Raw genomic sequence first — 20,579 nt, forward strand, 5'->3', positions numbered from 1 at the left:
GTAATGCATTAGCAGGTGTTCCTTCAGAATGGAAAGTTATGAAGGGTCCTTTGGTGTTAAAAAGGTTGAAAAAGGCAGCTGAGATTTAATTGTTTTTTAGAAATATCAAATAATTATTGAAACCATAGAAATAGATATGCAGTCAGATAGACATTGTAGTAACTACCTTTATTTTCCCAGTCTCACCTCCACTTTACTGTTACAGCAGTTGTGTGGAATGTCTAAATATGACTGTGCAGTTTAATAGGCGCCAGCGTTGCACTTAGTACAGTACAACAGAGCTTATCCAGCACGCCCTCCCCCCGTCTCTGCAATACAAGTCTTGGGTTGGGGGGTGTGGCTGTTACTCAGCTCTGCCAGGACAGAGCTCTGTAATGTGTGTCAGGGCTGAAAGAAGCATTTTCATGTAAGAATTATTCAAAAATCATAAGCTGCTGGGAGTGAGAGCTGAATTGGGCTTTACCTCCAAGTTGAATATTTAATTAATGGAAGTTATTTTTTTTAATTTTGATATAATGGCCCATAGGGAGTAATTGTTTTAGGACACACATTCTCATCTATTCTTTTTGTCTTTCCTCCAGCTGCTAAAGTATCTGACCGCCGTGATACGAGATTATATCAATTCCGGCAAAATGCGCGTTGTGTTGAAGGCTCTGAAAGCCGGTAGCGTTATCGTGGAGTATGACATCATCACAAACGTTGCCGTTAACATCACAATGGTGAACATTAGCCAAGATTTCTACGAAGCGCTGAACCAGAGCTCGGTTCTGCTAATCGATCCAAGATCATACAACTTCAGTGGTAAATCAGACACTCTCTTTGTTGTTCTATTACAAGAACCTGTCTGTCTTTCTAATGTCTTTATGTCTGTAACAATCCTTTACCATAGCATAGATAAACTCTAGGTAGATACAAAAAAAAAAAAATCAGTGAATACAGTTATAAGGTCAGGTGTTCTGCAATGTACATGTATTAACCAGAAACATGCTGACAGCAGAAGAGAACAGAGTGAGCAGAAGGATGAACACAACACAGTGTGCTGCTGCTCATTCACCGTCCAATCATGGGCTGAGGGAGGGGAGGTGACCAAGATGTATCTTTTTAACTGCAGTAAAAAAAAAAGGTTAGGTCGACAACCAGGACTGATTGGACGGGTAAAACAACTTTTATACCATATGTGTGCATTAGCTGTGTATATAGCATGTTCCCTGAAATCCGGGTAACGTTGGGTATACATTATCTCTATCCTACACAAAGAAGCAAAAACACCAGATCGTCACACACTGGAAGTGTGTCCTCCTAGAAGCCAGCTGCTGTAGTGACTCAACCAATAAAATGCAAGGTGGTTTTAATGACCTTTTTATCAGAGGGCCAGAAACGATAGATCAATATTTACTGACATGGGGGGTTATTTAAGAAAAGGCAAATCCACTTTGCACTACAAGTGCACTTGGAAGTGCAGTCGCTGTAAATCTGAGGGGAAGCTCTGAAATGAGCGGAAGCTCTGCTGATTTTCTCATCCAATCATGTGCAAGATAAAATGCTGTTTTTTATTTTCCTTGTATGTCCCCCTCGGATCTACAGCGACTTTACTTCCAAGTGGACTTGCAGTGCAAAGTGGATTTGCCTCTAGTAAATAACACCCATGATGTCACATTGTGATAAAGCTATCTATCTATCTATCTATCTATCTATCTATCTATCTATCTATCTATCTATCTATCTATCTATCTATCTATCTCTATTTATCTATCTATCTATCTATCTATCTATCTATCTATCTATCTATCTATCTATCTATCTATCTATCTCTATTTATCTATCTATCTATCTATCTATCTATCTATCTATCTATCTATCTATCTATCTATCTATCTATCTATCTATCTATCTATCTATTCTCTGTCTCTAATTTTACTACTAATTTCACCTTTTATAGCTCTTACTCTTTATTTGTAAAAATGTTCAGGAGACATTTTCCAAGCTTTAAATTTAAATTATTTCAAAATACAAATAAAATTGTTTTTAAGGAATATTCTACTTTAACACTTAGCTGCCCACAGTCTATAGAATAACTTTCCTCAGAAAGGTGATGCTGGGCCAAATGGATGTTCATTCCTACAAAAATTCTCAGTACATTCAATGACTTGACAAATGTTGGAAAGTACTTAAAAGAGAATAATCAGCTATACAAAAAGAATAATTATAGGTGGATGCATCATCAATCTGATGCTGCATCTGTTCCCCCGCCGGCTCTGCACTGAGAACTTAGCGATCAAACACGGCCGATCACTCAGTTCTCCCCTTCGCTCTGAGCAGAGAGCCAGGACTGTCAGCCAGCGTCTCTCTGCTCTGCCCCTCCAGTGCTCACTGGAGTGCTGGGCTGTGGATCGGCTGGCTCAGGCTGTCAGCTGATCACTGAGAGGTTGAGCCGGCTGGCAGTCTATTCAAAGCTTTGTGATGCCAGCCAACAGCGGGCTTTGGCCCGCTGGCAGCTGAAAATGGGTGACCGGAGTGCAGAACGAATCGTACTCCTGTGATCCATAGAAGTATGGGCAATGAAAAGCTTTGGCTATACTTCTCCTTTACAAACCTTGTTTGTTTTTAACATTCGATTTTGAAATAAATGGACAATATCAAATGAAAATCACATTCACTGTTGGAATTTTGTTTGAGAAAAATCTTCCATCCTGCTCCGTCGAATTATCCCATCACTGTGGTTGAAAACAAAAGTGGATCTGTTAGAATATTGATCAACATTTTTAAAATCAACATTTTTGAAAAACATTTTACGAGTATATAGCCAGCTTTCCTTGTGCAGAGAAAGAGTGTTAATCTGTGAAACTAAGACAGCCAATAGCAGCAGACTTAAGATGGTCATGCACTAGTAGAATTTTATTTCTTTTTAATATGTGACCTACCTGCCTGTCTGTTATGATACAAGGGTTCCCATAGAGGACCATTATATCTGAATGAATGAACAGTAATGCTTAGCACTGATGACCCTTCAGGTTGTCCAAGCCACTTCTCCAGTCCTAATGAGTGATAGGAACATACCCCTCATGGATAACTCAGTGACTCTAATCCAGTCACCATGGAATATATTTATTGTCCAAGTACACTGAGACAGAAGCTTGTAGATCCAAAAAAAAAAAAATCTCAACAAATGAATGGCCCAACACAGGAGAGCAAATTCTACAAGCCAACATAAAGCACATTTTCTAAACTTTAAAGTAAAGGGACATTTTTTCAAGGACGGAGAGTACAACTGGATCACAAGAGGCCATCTACATTAAAGAAGAATTCCAGTTATGGATGTTTTTACATAGCTACATTGGTCCAGCTTGGACCAGTATAACTATGCATATACCATACCTGTGGGGTCCTTCTAGAAGCTGGAAATCCTCATAGTAGACACTGCCACTCCAGGGATCTCCACTAGCTTTTGGGTTCCATGCCGAGTGGTTGCCCTGATGTATCCTGAACACAGAAGGTTGGCTGCTCAGCATGTGGGCCGTTCAGAGATTACTTTGAGTTGTTTTCAATGAATCCAAAGCATTATCTGATTGGAGAGGCGGCATGGTGATGTCATGCTCTTTACCTTCCGGCAGCTAGTGGACATCACTGTAGTAGAGGTGCCTATTACAGTGATCTCCAGCTTCTAAAGGGATCCCACATGTATGGTATATACAGTACATAGTTATGTTGGTCCAAGCTGCACCAATGAGTGATAGGAACATACCCCTTATGGGTAACTCAGTGACTCCAATCCAGTCACCATGGAATGTGTCAAGGTATATATTGATTGTCCAAGTACACTGAGACAGAATTATGTACATTCAAAAAAAAAAAAATTTCTCAACAAATGAATGACCCAACACAGGAGGGCAAATTCTACAAGCCAACACTAAGCACCTTTCCTGAACTTTAAAGTAAAGGGACATTCTTTCAAAGACAGAGAGTACAAATGGATCACAAGAGGCCATCTACATTAAAGAAAAATTCCAGTTATGGATGTTTTTACATAGTTACATTGGTCCAGCTTGGACCAGTATAACTATGCATATACCATACCTGCGGGATCCTTCTAGAAGCTGGAAATCCTCATAGTAGACACTGCCAGTCCAGTGATCTCCACTAGCTTTTGGGCCCCCAGCCGAGCAGTTGCCCTGATGTATCCTGAACACAGAAGGTTGGCTGCTCAGCATGTGGGCCGTTCAGAGATTACTTTGAGTTTTTTTCAATGAATCCAAAGCATTATCTGATTGGAGAAGCGGCATGGTGATGTCATGCTCTTTACCTTCCGGCAGCTAGTAGGGGTGCCTATTACAGTGATCTCCAGCTTCTAAAGGGATCCCACATGTATGGTATATACATAGTTATGTTGGTCCAAGCTGCACCAATGTAAACATTGCCATAACTGGAATTCTTCTTTAAACTGAAAAGACTATCTCTGAACAGAGGTGGGGGGCTTCAGACACCATCTGTCTTCCACATATACTGTCATTTTAACATCTCTAACCTTGGCGATTTGACAACGATTCACACATAGAATTCCACAACTTACACACAACTCATTTTGATCTTGGAAAATCAACATCTGAATATGGCTTATGATTACTAGCTATATCATGGCTCTAAGGTAATAGGGGCATCATGCAGTCTTACTTATTTGTTGCTGGATAGAAAATAGATTTCACAATGATATTAATGCAATACTGATGTTTTTGTGTTTACAGCCCAAAACAGTTGTGCCGTGGGTTTTAACAAATGCTCTCAATATGCCACCTGCAATTTCAATGAATCCAATGTGGAGACATTTACGTGCCAGTGCAATACTGGCTATTATGATTTAAGCCCAGATGTTCCTGGCAGACAGTGTGAATTTGGTAAATATATATATATATATTTTTTTTTTTTTTCTTATGCAGTCATCAGAGAAAAAGGAAATTGAGGTAAACAATATAAGGTCAACTGCTCTTAAGGTATAGTTTTAAAAAGTTGTTGGAGCTGATGTGGCCTGCCAGGCCATCCAGCTTCATTTATTAGTTTAGGTAACATTCCAATAAAGCAATTAATGATTTGGTTTAGGTCCGTGAGCTCTGAAGAGAGTACTGAGGCAGAGGCTTACCAATTAACTCTCCTCTCACACAGTGTAACCTATGGAAGCCCGCAGTTTAAGGGTTTCCATTGGAGAAGGCTTCTTTAACAGGAATGGCTTCCTCCTATGACATTATCTACCTAACAAGAAACTAACATAATGACTCAACCTAACTGCTTAAAGTGGAGTTCCACCCAAAAGTGGAACCTCCGCTTAATTGCTTCCTCCCCCCTCCGGTGTCACATTTGGTACCTTTCGGGGGAGGGGGGAACAGGTACCCATATTTTACAGGTCCCCTTCCCCACTTCCGGGAGACCGGGCTGTGGCCTGATCTCCCGGAAGTTCGGCCCCCTCCTCCTTCCTCTGCCGCCGGGCCAATGGTACACTTCGCACATGTGCAGTGGGGACCTGGCTGTGAAGCCGAATGGCTTCACTGCCGGGTTTCCTTATCTGGAATGGCGGCGGCTGCACCCGACAGACGATCCGAAGATCTGCTGCGGTGCCGACATTGCGGGCTCCCTGGACAGGTAAGTGTCCTTATAGTAAAAGTCAGCAGCTACAGTATTTGTAGCTACTGTCTTTAATTTTTTCCCCAAGACGGAACTCCGCTTTAAAGTGTATGTAAACCCTAACAATGAACTTATTTTATTTGTTCCCTTTTGAATTGTTAAATATACCATTAAAAGTGTACATTCACATTTGTTCTATAAGTGCATACAATACCTGCTGATCCTGCCAGAAATCTTGTTAGCTAATAACTTCCTGTGCTCTCTGCCTGTGCACTAGGAGGGGATATGGAGATGAGGTGGGGTTATGCAAATGAGGAAGAAGGTAAGCGATGAGGAGAGATTATGGGGATGAGGAAGAGGGGGGAGATGAGCAAGACAAGAAAAGATGAGGATGGGCTATGGAGATGAGGAAGAGGGGAGAAGATAAGGTGGGGCTATGGAAATGAGTAAAAGGTGGAAGGGGTTAAGCTGAGGTTATGGTGATGAGTGGGGGGAAAAGGTGAGTTAGGGGTTTTGAAGATGAGGAAGAGAGGAAGTGATTAAGAGAGGTTGTGGTGAGGAGGAGATGAGTTGGGGTTACGGAGATGAGGAAGAGAGTAAGAGATGAGGAGGGGTTATGGAAATGAGGAAGAGGGGAGAAGATGAGTAAGAAGGGAAGAGAGGAGTAGGGGTTATAGAGATGAGGGAGAAGGGAGGAGATGAGTAGGGGTTATGGAGATGAGGGAAAAGGGAGAAGATGAGTAGGGGTTATGGAGGTGAGGGAGAAGGGAGGAGATAAATAGGGGTTATGAAGGTGAGGGAGAAGGGAGGAGATGAGTAGGTCTTATGGAGATGAGGGAGAAGGGAGGAGATGAGTAGGGGTTATGGAGAGGAGGGAGAAGGGAGGAAATGAGTAGGGGTTATGGAGGTGAGGGAGAAGGGAGGAGATGAGTAGGGGTTATGGAGGTGAGGGAGAAGGGGGGAGATAAATAGGGGTTATGAAGGTGAGGGAGAAGGGAGGAGATGAGTCGGGCTTATGGAGATGAGGGAGAAGGGAGGAGATGAGTAGGGGTTATGGAGAGGAGGGAGAAGGGAGGAGATGAGTAGGGCTTATGGAGGTGAGGGAGAAGGGAGGAGATTAGTAGGGGTTGTGGAGGTGAGGGAGAAGGGAGGAGATAAGTAGAGGTTATGGAGGTGAGGGAGAAGGGAGGAGATGAGTACAAAGAAGTGAGTAAGAGATGAGGAAGAGGAGAAAAGATGAGGAGGAGTTATGGAGACAAGGAAGAGAGTAAGCCTCGGTTCACACTGGGACGACTTGTCAGGCGACCTAGGTCGCCTGACAAGTAGCGTCCCGTTCAGTACAATGGAACCGTTCTAATCGGAGCGACGCAAGTCGCTCCGACTTAGAAAAAGGTTCCTGTACGACTTTGGGGGCGACTTGCATAGACTTGCATAGACTTCTATACAGAAGTCGTTTTGCAAGTCGCCCCGGCAGTCATGTGCAGGTCGCCTCTGTGAGGCGACCTGCAAGTCGTGCCGCCTCTGGTGTGAACCGAGGCTAAGAGATGAGGAGGGGGGGAGATGAAGAGGGGGTATGAAGATAAGGGAGAAGATGAGTAGGGGTTATGGAGATGAGGGAGAAGGGAGGAGATGAGTAGGGGTTATGGAGAAGGGAGAAGATGTGTAGGGGTTATGGAGGTGAGGGAGAAGGGAGGGGATGAGTAGGGGTTATGGAGATGAGGGAGAAGGGAGGAGATGATTAGGGGTTATGGAGATGAGGGAAAAGGGAGGAGATGAGTAGGGGTTATGGAGATAAGGGAGAACCATTGAAAAAATAATTGAAAATGTATTATGTTCTATGTAAAGCACCAGAAAACTGTATTTTTTTGGAATGCAGTTTTGTGCATCAAGAGTTTATTGTTCAACCTTGTCCTGTGTTGGTAATACAGATGAGTGTGCCACTGGCAATAACACGTGTTCAAAAAACGCCACCTGTACCAAGATAGCTGGAGGTTACAAATGTCAGTGTTATTCTGGATTTCAAGATCAAAATGCCACCAACCCCGGACGGTTATGTACAGGTAAGCCTTCTCTGAGGTCCCTGGACCAAATATAAATTGTCATTCATTAGCGTAATGGAGATCATCTTTAAAGCAGAACTGTCATACATTCAAAAGTAAAAGTCCACAAGATATATTTATCATGGGTATTTATTTATATAGCATTAACAACTCAAGCAGTGCTTCCTATACTGTACATTCACATCAGTCCCTGCCCTTAAGAAGCTTACAATCAAAGGTCCTTATTTCACATGCCTACACATACTAGGACCAGTTTAGACAGGAATCAATTAACCTACCAGCACATCTTTGGAGTGTGGGAGGAAACCCATGCAAGTACAGGGAGAGCATGCAAACGCTATGCAGCTAGTGTCATGGCAGGTATTTGAACCAAGAACCCCAGTGCTGTAATGAAGGTTGTTGCTATTAAAGCAGAGTTCCATTGAAAAAAAAAGAAATAAAAGTCAGCAGCTACAAAAAGTGTAGCTGCTGACTTTTAACAATCGGACACTCACCTGTTCCATGGTCCAGCGATGCGGGCATACGAAGCCCCGCTCCTCTCCACGGCGCCGGCATCACTACTGTGGGCGCCCTGGCTGTGGCTTCACAGCTGGGCATGCACTGAGCATGCGCGAGCTGCGCTGCACGATGTGATTGGCCGGGCAAACTTCTGGGACCTGTGATGTGTCCCAGAAGATTGCAGGGAGGGGAGGAGAGGTGAATTTCCATCCAGCTCCCCGGGAGGAAGTGGGAGCTGGTGCCTCTAAAAAGAGGGTATCTGCTCCCCCCCCCAAAAAAATGACATGCCAACTGTGGCATGTCAGGGTGTCACCGTCACTTAAAGCAGAAGTTCCATTTTTGGGTGGAACTCCGCTTTAAGTTAATTAGCCAGAATTCTCATTGTGCGCATCTCTGAATTTAGTTTCACTTCGTTACTAGCAACCTGACTACAATGAAAGTGCAATCTCATTCAAAAATTTAACTTTTTGGCTGAGGGAGGGATTAGAACCTCTATTTGGGTTTTTTAAGGCCTGTGCTCCAATTGGGGAGATTTTCGCTCACTTTTCTATTGGTAACTGTCACTAGAAAAGGACATTTTTGATGTCTAGGGTAGGAATAGATGATCTGTTAAGGTGGCACTGGATGGTATATATCCAAAGTTGAGGGAACCGAGAGGGTATGTTGGGTCTGCAAATGGGACCTGGGATGCTCAGTTCATCTTGAGGAACTGCTCAGAGTACAGATTCATAAGCAAAATGGCCTTGGTATGTGGTGGGTGCTGAGCACTTTGTACAAAGGGGCATGAGATGTTTTCATCATGAGATAGATCCAAAATCTTTTTATTGATAGTCAAAAAAAACAGCCAATGTTTTTCAGAGGAACAAGACAATCCCTTCATCAGGGCTTTGAAATATAGCATAAGCCAGAAGACCTCATTGAATCCAGAGATGGTTTCTGGGTAGGCATGGCATGCCAATGAGCTTATATTATCCAGAAGCCTTCGGGAAAGGACATTAGGGGAAATCTTACTCACTAGATGTAAACAGGTGTAAAGTTAAGCTTGAGCTGTAGTGGTCTGTAAACAACAGACATTTTTTTTTTTTTAGCAAAGCTGGTAAGGAAAGTCTTAAAATTATGAAATGAGGTTAGAGCTCCATCTACTGGATGAAAAGGAGAATACAAAATACACAATGTTAGTTTTAAGTCATATATTTTTTATTCCCAAGCACAATAACTAAAGGATATATACAAACCTAAATGTTATGTCTATACAGAGGTGGATGAGTGCACCACTGGAAACAACACATGCTCACAACTCGCTTACTGTACCAATACTGTGGGAAGCTACGAATGTAACTGCTATCCAGGAATTCAAGATCAGAACCCAACCAACCCTGGGCGAGAATGTCTAGGTGAGTGCAGTCCAAAAGCATCATCTTCAAACACCTATACACAATTTAGTATCCTCACTCAACTGGTTCAACTAAACCAACAGGCCCCCTCAAAGGGTGCTAAATACATATGTGAGCCCAGTTATTACTGTAATCATACACTTACTATCCTTTCTGAATTTTTTGCTTTGATGTTATCACTCTCAATTTGAAATTTTTACAAGAAGCACTTATATCCAAACAAATCTAAATCCATCAGTATACTTATGCTAAGCTCCTGCAAAAGATCTCTCTATGATATCCTTTAGTGTTTCAAAGTTTTCAAATAGCACAAAAGGTTTACTGCAATTCAATGGTTTTCAGTAGTAGACAGATGAAGTCATGACTTACTTCTGCTGCTTATTAGAAAGGCGACTACACTACATTTTTTCTTTTTTATTGAGAGTGGAGTTGGTTTCAGGGTTCCATCCTCCATTAGTTCTATAGGGAAGACCTCCCTCATCTTCCGAAAGGACCAAGCTGAGGACTAAGACAAGCCTAGAGCTCGGCTTTTAAGCCAACCTACTAATATCTACTGCAGGTGTCATCTAGTGGTTCTCCATAGAAGTTCAATTTAGAGCTCACATGCTGGTGACACAAATAAGTGTTCTGAAAAGCCAGGTTCCTAGCCCAACACAGTGAGAATTTCCTTATGAGATAAGAAACCCTGTCCCATGTAAATTAACAAATTCATTACGGAGTGAAAACATTTTAAACTGTTGAAAAGTTTGAGTCAGGTGACTTCCATTACATATTCCATGTCCGTGTAGTTGGTTTCAAGTAACTGCTATTCCTGCGGCAAAATACTACCACTTAGGGCTGATTGGATCACACATAGCATTCAGTTTTGTTCAGCCCTAATTGTAATGCTAATCGTGTGAGTCCTTCTTTATCAAATCAGCCGACCAGTTCTGCCTACTCACTAAGTTTCGATAGGTGTAAAATTCAATTTGAGCTATAGAGGTCTGTAAACAACAGACTTTTTTTTTTTAACAAAGCTGACAGAAGTTGATGAACACATTAAAAGGCTCATGTACACGGCCCTTAAAACGCCACATTTAGATATATTCTGCGTTTTTTGTTTTTTTTATGGATCTGAAAGCAGTTCTATGATAGACACCGAGTCCATTCACACAGCAGCATTTAGCCGCAAATTTTAGTGCTGCGTTCACATCCATAAAAATAAATGCCAGAGTTTCACATTCCAGGGTGCATATTTTGTAATATGTGCATTTCCACACCTTTTATGCCCCGTACACACGGTCGGATTTTCCGACGGAAAATGTGTGATAGGACCTTGTTGTCGGAAATTCCGACCGTGTGTAGGCTCCATCACACATTTTCCATCGGATTTTCCGACACACAAAGTTTGAGAGCAGGATATAAAATTTTCCGACAACAAAATCCGTTGTCGGAAATTCCGATCGTGTGTACACGAATCCGACGGACAAAGTGCCACGCATGCTCAGAATAAATAAAGAGATGAAAGCTATTGGCCACTGCCCCGTTTATAGTCCCGACGTACGTGTTTTACGTCACCGCGTTTAGAACGATCGGATTTTCCGACAACTTTGTGTGACCGTGTGTATGCAAGACAAGTTTGAGCCAACATCCGTTGGAAAAAATCCTAGGATTTTGATGTCGGAATGTCCGAACAAAGTCCGACCGTGTGTACGGGGCATAAGAGTGTGAAAGCGTGTGTGTACATGCATATGCATGTAAATTCATCTAGCTACTAGAATTAATTTATACATAAATGCTGTACGCACAAAATCACGTGTACTATACATGTCATTACACCATTTTCAGTGTTCACTGGGAACAATGGTGCACAGTTAATTTGAACCAATCTGATAGACTAATGAACATCTGTCACTCATATATATTGCATAGTAAATGCTGTTAGTTACAGATGTGACCGGACATACTGGATAGACCTGCTATACAATCAACTATTCTATAGAACTCAGGATGAGAAAAAAACAATCATTTGCCAATCAGAGTTAGCAACCTTACCACCAATATTTTTCATGAAAACAAACCCTCTAATCTTTATGTTTTACAGATCCCGTGCTCTGTTATAGCAATGCAACTATTTGTTCTTCAAGCTCTCGTTGTTTGGATTCTGAAAACTTGATTTGTGCAAGTAAGTGCTTTAAATCTGTTACTACTCAAATACTGCAAAGTTCTTACTGTTACTTACTCCTATTAAAGTATATGTATAGACAAAACCCCTACTTTCAGTTGTGTGCTGGGTTGAAACCCCTATCAGGTTTTTTGGTGCCGTATATGCGAAATCATTATTTTGGGAGGGTGGGAGGAGCAGATTGAGCCCATTCTCCTCTCCTGTCTATGTATTGGGGTGGGGCCCGTGCACACACTTATGTACTTGGTGGTTGTGGTACTCAGTTACTTGGGGAACTGCAGTCAATTCTGAATAATGTGTCCTGGTTTCAGGTGGCCTGAAACCTGGACACGCGATTCAAAACCCGGACTGTCCGGGTCAATCCCAGACAGGTGGCAACCCTACTCCTACCTCCACCGATCCGATCCCCAGAGAAGTCACAGCACACCCCGCATTGCACACCGCCGCCAAGCTTGCCCCTGTCATTCCTGCTCTGCTCGTGGCCGTCCTGGTCTCCCCAGTCTGCTCTAAGACTCCTGGCCAATCGGGTCTCAGGAACTGCTGCCTGATTGGCCGGGAGAAGAAACGGGAAGACAATGGCTAATATTAATTCGCTATTGTCGTAGAACTGGGTGGGCTCTGCGCCCCGAGCCCACCCTTTTTTTTTTCTGCGCTTCAAAAAAAGAAAAACCCCATTGAAATCCATGCGTCCGGCGCCCTGCATGTAGATTAGGGGCCGGTTGCATAGATTAGGGGGGTGGCGCCCCTTATGGACGGGCCACAACTGCGTTTATGTCACCCTCCACTTATTGTCCCACGGATGTAACAGGAAGCAAGAGGAAATCTCCCCAGAATGAGGGAAACTTCTCTCTTATATAGTTGTCACCAGAACATGTGTGTCTATGAGAACATTTTAAAGGTAATAAAACCAAAAGAAAAATGTAATATATTTCAACTTACCAATCTTTAAATGTGGTGGCTGCATTCTTTTTCTTTTTTCCTTTATTTTCACCTGGGGATCCTGCCAGTAAATCTGTTATTTTTCAGCTTCCTTTCACAGGCTAAGCTGTCCAGCAGAAGTGGTAGTTTGAGGGTTGAGGCAAACCATTTACCATTTATAGGGGTGCTTACACTGATCAGCTTTTATGTGCGTAAAACCTATAAAAACTTGACAGATCATCAAACCCTTCCCCACTCTGTCCAAAACTAAAAAGTTGTACCTGATCATACACCTTTTTCAGACCGTGTTCTGAACATCAGCCCACCTACAACTGAAAGAGCTCTACCAACCCATATGTATCAGTGTTGCCAACCGCCAGTAAAAAATGGTCACTTTTCTCCTGCCAGTGAAAGGAAAAGTTTGCCAGTAAAAAATATGGCTGTGACGCTTGGCCGAGACCATCCGAGTGCCTGCTACAGTGTGTTCGGACTGTGCCGGCAGTGTTTCACATGAAGTCATGGTGCAAGGGAACGGAGCAGCCAGAGCCTCATGTGCAGGTCTGCGGAACGGGAGGAAGACAAGCCGGGAGTGGACTGAAGGGACAACCTGGCATGGAGAAAGAGGGTCACTGTGACTCAGGAGGGGACGTGCCATGTTGGTGGGGTGTCATCATCATCTGTGCTGCTGCACACTGCTGTCAGTGTCACTGTGAGAGTCAATTTCATGTGTGTGTGCGCCCATTTTAATTTCTTGCCCTCTCGATTCCTGTCTTTGAGCTACTTATTTACTATATCGAAAATAAAATAAGAGATATGTTTTTGCCTAAATATCTACCTTCGATGACTTTGCTAATTGCATATTGTACTTGTTTTTAGCCTAAAAACTGAAATTTGCACTTAAAACTGTAATTTAGTAACTTTTGGATATGCCAGTAAAAACTTGGCTGTGCCAGTAAATTTTGGGTGTCGTGTCAACAAATTTCAGTCTGGTAGGTTGGCAACACTGATACGAATGTGTGCGCTTCCTTTCTAAACTTCTGAAAAATGAAGAAATCAAGGTGAAAATATTGAAGGATTTGGGTTTTCATGTAACAGCTCAGTTGGTTTTGCCAGCTTCTGGTCTGGAAGCTCTGACAAGCCCCTGGTTAGTCAATGACAGTGACTTTACGAGCCTTGGATGAGGCGTCACAATGGAGGTGGTGAGTCCTCGATGTTACAGTAGAAGGACCCAAGTCAGAAGGTTTCTTGTATCTATCTTCTTCTGGCAGCCAATCCTGACATTGTTTTTCATGATCTTGAGATATATTCAGATTGGCTGCTCTGTTAAGACACATAATATAACTTTTAATCGTTATTAAAGAAAGATATTGTCCTTTCTCTCCATAGGTAACCAAGCTTTTCCAGCCAGTGTACAGATAAGGGATCAGGATTTCAGCTTAGATCTATATAATGCCTCCAGCCAAGCTTACATCAACCTCGCTCAACTTTTCACTGTCAATGTAAGTACTCCTTCAACACACATTTAGAGTTTCTAAACAGTTACACAAATTGTACATTCTATGGTCTTCAAAGAGGAATCATCTGTACTCTAGGATAAGGTCATATCCATTGGATTTATTGTATTACATGTGGTCTTCAGGAATTCCTTTTCCAAACTCACAAAAAGGCATTTAGGTTATTGTGGGTCTAATTGGGATTGTTAGAACTCTAACCACTGGCTCCCAAAGGCACTTTACACTTTAGGGGTTCTTTCTGCCAGAGGCTGCTAGGGAGCTACTGGTCATGTGATTGCTGTGACAGTGGTCACATCAAAGCTCTCAACTGTCCCTGATTTGGAGGAACTGTCCCTGATTTAGAGCAATGTCCCTCTGACCCTCATTGCTCCTCATTTGTCCCTCATTTTGGTTTGATCTATATAGATATATATAAAATGCACTTTTTATCTATCAAAAAGTGTTTTCCAGCACTAAACCTTTCATCTGATTTCTAAAAATTTTTAACCAATCTTGTTCTTTTGTACAATTCTCCTTTAAGGGAGCATGGCAAGGGGTGTGTCCCATGCCGGCATACTTTTACTGATAGGTGTCCCTCATTCCCATCTCAAAAAGTTGGAAGGTATAGTCACATGATTAGCAGCCCATCCTACAACTCCTGATTGTAAACAGTGACCAGAACTGTTGGTGACAGCTCGGTCACTCCCAGCACAGAACAGCAATGCTGGCAGCCCAACGCTATTCTGCCACATTTATGCATATGGCCAGCAGCATCAGGTTAATGTTATTTATGTAAAAGGTCATTTACAAAAAGTAAGTTTGCATGTATGTCATACATGCTTTGCCCATGCATCTACTCTCCCCGCCCCCAGCCTGTAACAGAGCAGTGAGAGGTGAAGCAGCAGACTTTTGTCACTCTACTCTGTCTTCCTATCAGCATGTTTCTTCCGCTACTGATTAACTATGTGATTACTGTATTTATTGGCGTATAACACTCACTTTTTCACCCTAAAAATTGGGTGCAAATAGCATGTGCGTGTTATACGCCAATACTTCAATTTTAGATGCCTCGGGGGGGACAGGGAGGGGGGGGGGGCGTAACGAGCGCTGTCAGATTACATAGAGTGAGAATCTCCTGTTTACTTGGCGGCCTCTGTAAAAGGAAGTCCCGTCTCCTGGGCCGCCCCTCTCCCTGTCTCCTCTAGGCTGCAGATGGGCATCGATCAGGCTGCACTGATGGCAATGGTGAGGCTGCTGCACTGATGGCAATGGTGAGGCTGCTGCATTGATGGCAATGGTGAGGCTGCTGCATTGATGGCAATGGTGAGGCTGCTGCATTGATGGCAATGGTGAGGCTGCATTGATGTGGACTGATGAGGTTGCATTAATGGCACTTGTGAGGCTGCAGATGGGCATTGATGAGGCTGCATTGGTGGCAATGGTGAGGCTGCAGATGGGCACTGACCGTTATTTTGCTTCAAAGTTCCTTATTTAAAATGTAATTTTTTTTCCTGAAACTTCCCTCTTAAAATTAATGTGTGTGTTATACACCTGTGCGTGTTATACGCCGATAAATACGGCACTTATTCCACCCCAGTCTGAACTCTGCTGTTCAGGGCTTGCAAGAGACTAATACCAAGTCAAATTCAAGTACTCACACACTACTAGTATTTAAGTAAATACATATTCAACCTCTTGCCCCAGGCACAGCTTGGCCCCTTCTGACCTGCACTGTGATTGGAAGCAAGACGAGTTTTTCAGCAGGTTACAGCCAATCATTTTGGCTGTATACCTGCTGATCGGCTGTGGCCAATCACAGCACAGAGGTCTGTGTGTTGGTAAACACAACACACAGATCTGGCTGCATTTCTCTCTGCTTTCAGTTACCGTTCAGAACTGAAAGCAAGGACAGACCTAGCCAGATGATCAGTGAGTAAAAGCAGCCACGTACACGTGCATATGCACTTGTAAGGCACAAAGTTAACCCCTCCTAAACATTCCTGTCACCCAGCCATTGTTATTAGTACAGTGTACAGTATCATCACTGATCACTGTGTTACTATCGATGTCAGTGTCAGTTAGACCCCTTTCACACTGGGGCAGTGCGGGTGTTAGCGGTAAAGGTGACTCAGACAGCGTTAAAGCTAAAGTTTCAAAAATACAGCCAGGAAACTAGCATCTCAAAAGTCATCAATGGCAGCCCCCATTATACCTTTGGACAGGTGACTAAACACATTACCTATCTGGGTGGCAGGTGCCAGAAGGAAATAAGAGAGGGAAAACTTAAAAGGGGACATAAATAGTTATAGAAACCTGAACAGGATCCTAGACTTAGCCCACTCTATAAAATATGATTTTGTTACTGTCTGAATTGACATTGGGAAAATTTCCTCTACTTACTTTTTCTGTTCAACCATCAAATGAAGAGGAAGTGAAGGGAAATCTCCCCAAAAGGAATGCAGACAACAATATAAACCAATAGAGATTCTAACCCTTCAATACCCTTCCCAAAAATAAAATGTCTATGTTGGAGTTGGCTTCTCATTTAGTTGACCTTTTTTATTAATTGCCTAATTTTTTCCTATTTTCAGCTCACCAATTACATGAGAAGCACTCTGAATGTCACCAACTTCCAGATCATTGTGATTGGCTTCAGGAAGGGAAGCGTGGTCGCCTACTTCTCATCACTGATAAACTCCTCTAACGCCATTAGTGTCGACGCCTTCAAGAAGGCTCTGAATGGTGGCATGAATATAATTTCCAGCAACGTTTCACTCAATGTCGCGCAGCGTAAGTATTCATTTATTTTACCTTTTCATAATGTACTAACACTTTTTAATCAGACCCTACCCTAGAGGAGGCAGATACTTATGTGTTTGATGGATGCTGGTTCTTAACTCTGTTGGTGTCTAAGTTTGCTTGTCTTTATATCCACTATGGCTATGACAAGGGGCTCCTACTCTTCCTGCTGAACTGTTATTTCATTTTATATTGATTAAAACTTGAGGTACAGTAACACACCTGCTGTACCAGGAGGAATGGAAATCTTAGGTGTGCAGTCCACAAAATATACACAATATGGCCCAAAGTATGGGAACTCCGCTCCAAATTAATGAGGTCAGATGTTTCAAGTGAGGGGTTCTGTTAATACTACAGCATACAAAGACATTTTAGACGATTGCAGTAGCATTTTGGAGAAGGTCCTTTTCTGTTTCAGCTTGACTATGCCCCTTTGTTCAAAGCCTTCTCCATAAAGACATGATTTGATGAGTTAGGTGTGAAGGAACTCAAGTGGCCTGCATAGATCCTTTACCTGACCACAGACCCTCCTCAAAGTCCTCAAGCAACAGTCTTAAGATGGTCGTCTGCTAGTAGAATTTCTATGTCTTTTTTAGTGTGTGACCTACCTGTCTGTTATGATACAAGGGTTCCCATAGAGCAGGGATCTCTAAACTGCTGCCCTGGGGCCCGGATGTGGCCCTTTGCTTGCCTTTATCCGGCCCTTGAGGCATTATTCCTGCCACTGACACCAACAATGGGGCATATTTCCTGCCACTGACACCAACAATGGGGCACTATTCCTTCCACTGACATCAATGATGGGATATAATTCCATCCACTGACAACAAAAATGGGGCACTATTCCTCCCTAATGCCATAGATCGGGCATTGTTTACTCCCACTGGGCACAGTCCTGCCATCCCCCCCCCCCCCCCCCCCCCCGATGTCTGAAGGAGAATAAACTGCCCCTTTCTTTAGAAACTTTGGAGACCCCTGCCATAGAGTGCCATTATATCTGAATGCTTAGAACAGATTATGCTTCAGGTTGCCCAAGCCACTTTAGTTCTAATGAGTGATAGGAACATACCCCTCATGGGTAACTCAGTGACTCTAATCCATTCACCATGGAATGTGTCAAAGTATATATTGATTGTCTAAGTACACTGAGACAGAAGCTTGTACATCCAAAAAAAAAAACCTCTCAACTATTGAATGGCCCAACACAGGAGGGTAAATTCTACATGCCAACACTAAGCACCTTTCCTTAATTTTAAAAAAAGGAAACATTCTTTTGAAGATGACAACTGGATCACAAGAGGCCATCAAACATTAAAGAATTCCAGTTATGGGTATTTTTTCCAGCTTGGACCAATAGAACTATGCATATACCATACCTGTGAGATCCCTCAAGAAGCTGGAAATCCCCATAGTAGATCCTGCTACACCAGTGATCTCCACTAGCTTTTGGGTCCAATGACAAGCAGCAGCTAACCTGCTGCATTCTGAACACAGGAATCAGCCCGCTTGGCATGGGTGTCATTTAAAGATTACTTTGTATTTTTTCAATAAATGCAAAGCATTATCTGATTGGACGAGGTGGAGAGGCAGCGTGGTGATATTACGCTCTCAAGCTGGATCAATGTAACTATGTAAAAATTGTCATAACTGGAATTCTCCAACAACCATCCTTGAACAAGGGACATTGGATATCATCTGTCTTCCACATGTATTGCTGTTTTAACATCTCTACCCTGGCAACTTGACAAAAATTCAATGGATAGAATGATTAACACCTATGTAGACTTCCTGACACCAAGGACGAGATTAAGTAACTAGAACAGGGTGGTTCCACAACTTTCACACCTCTCATTTTGCTTTTGGATAATGACCATCTGAATATAGTTTACCAATACCAGCTATGTCATGACTCTAAGTTATGTTGAAATCAAGGGATAACATCTTATTCCTTTCATAAAATAGGGGCATCATGCAGTCTTATTTATTTGTTGCTGAATGTAAAATGGATTTCACAATGATATTAATGAAATACTGATGTTTCTGTGTTTGCAGCCCAAAGCATTTGTGTCGTGGGTTCTAACAATTGCTCTCAATATGCCACCTGCATACCCAATATGGGGACATATACTTGCAAGTGCAATACTGGCTATTACGATTCTAACCCAGCTAATCCTGGCATACAGTGTGAACTAGGTAAATATATTTTTTTCTATTCTTATGCATCCATCAGAGAAAAATTTAATTTAGGTAAACAATATTAAGAAGTTGTTGGAGCTGATGTGGCCTACCAGACCAACCAGCTTCATGTGTTAGTTTGGGTATCATTTCAAAAGTCCCCTTTTTGTCGGGAAGAGGGGACCAGTAAAGAAATTAATGATTTGGTTTGGGTCAGTGAACTCTGAAGTGAGTACTGAGGCAGAGGCTTACCATTTCAGTCTCATCTCACACAGTGCACCCTATGGAAGCCTGAAGTTTAAGGGCTTCCATTGGAGAAGACTTCTTCAGCAGGAAAAGCCTCTCCCTATGAAATGATCTACCTAACAAGGAACTAGTAAATTTGAGATGAGGAAGAGATGAGGAAGGGTAATGGAGACAAGGAACAGAGTAAAAGATGAGGAGGAATTATGGAGATGAGGAAGTGGGGAGGAGATGAGGAGGGGTTCTGGAGATGAGCAAGTGGGGAAGAGTAGAATAAAGAAATTATTCCCGCGCTAACATTAAAAAGAGTCTATTAAAGTAATAGGGACAAGCTGCATGCACTGGATACAGGTGCAAACCAAACCTTAAAAGGACATAAAAATATTGAGTAGTGCTGCGCTAATCCTAAATGCCCCTGTCAGGGGCCTTAAAGTGGTGATAAATAACTAAAAAGTGGTATAAACAACATTAAAGTGTTGGCAGCCGCCATAAAAAGTCAAATTCATCAATAAGAATTCACAGTGCTAGAACGATTAAAACAAGTCCATGTGGAAAATAAAGTGCTAAAACTTCACTCATCATAAATAATGCCGTAAGGTGAATACTCAGTCCATATCTATAATCATGTGCAAAGAGCAATGGTGTCACTTAACATAGCAAGAAGACATGTGTGACTCAAATAAAGTGGCAATCAAGGTAACAATTAAGGTGACAAAGTGCAAAGTGAAAATAAAAATGTAAACAAGTGTTGACAAAATGTTCAGAACTATAGCAGGTGATGGTGCTAAATAGTGTAACTTGGATAATTTGGCATGCACCAGATGTGACAGTGGGGCAAAGTCCTTTTTAGTTTAAAATAAAGGTGATAGCGTCCTGACATGCAACGGTCGCTCCGTGGTGCTTGACTTTAAATAACACGGTGCTCAACTTCGTGTAACAACACTCCTGTGAGAGATGGCCCCTTACCTTAAGGCAATAGGGCAAAAGCATATAGCCAGGGGTCTTTATACAGGGTCCTCCTTGGAGCAATGGAGCAGGCGTGTATGACCAAGAATCTTTTATGGGGGGGGGTCCTCCTGGGATGTAAATCCCTATCCTCACGGTCCCAGTTCCAGGGGGTGGTTCCCTCGGTAGTAGGGGGGGATAAAAAACACGGGGAGCCCCAATAGTGTAATAATGCTAAAACCAGTAACTTTATTAAAGGTAAACACGATACTCACATAAA

At 42.5% G+C, this 20,579-nt stretch overlaps 1 protein-coding gene across 1 annotated transcript in view; it reads left to right on the top strand.

Moving 5' to 3' along the window:
* Positions 1-19,622, top strand: part of LOC141127724 (uncharacterized) — a 45,972-nt gene extending 26,350 nt beyond the window's left edge. The window contains exons 4-11 of the mRNA XM_073614472.1: positions 582-801; positions 4,740-4,889; positions 7,539-7,670; positions 9,425-9,562; positions 11,646-11,726; positions 14,031-14,143; positions 16,729-16,927; positions 18,989-19,622. Of these exons, the coding sequence (XP_073470573.1) occupies positions 582-801; positions 4,740-4,889; positions 7,539-7,670; positions 9,425-9,562; positions 11,646-11,726; positions 14,031-14,143; positions 16,729-16,927; positions 18,989-19,197 (1,242 nt within the window). The 3' untranslated portion in view covers positions 19,198-19,622. The remainder of the gene's footprint in view (positions 1-581; positions 802-4,739; positions 4,890-7,538; positions 7,671-9,424; positions 9,563-11,645; positions 11,727-14,030; positions 14,144-16,728; positions 16,928-18,988) is intronic.
* Positions 19,623-20,579: the final 957 nt, after the last annotated feature.

Source organism: Aquarana catesbeiana, linkage group LG02 (genome assembly GCF_042186555.1).
Source record: "Aquarana catesbeiana isolate 2022-GZ linkage group LG02, ASM4218655v1, whole genome shotgun sequence".
In the NCBI taxonomy this organism is placed as follows: domain Eukaryota; kingdom Metazoa; phylum Chordata; class Amphibia; order Anura; family Ranidae; genus Aquarana; species Aquarana catesbeiana.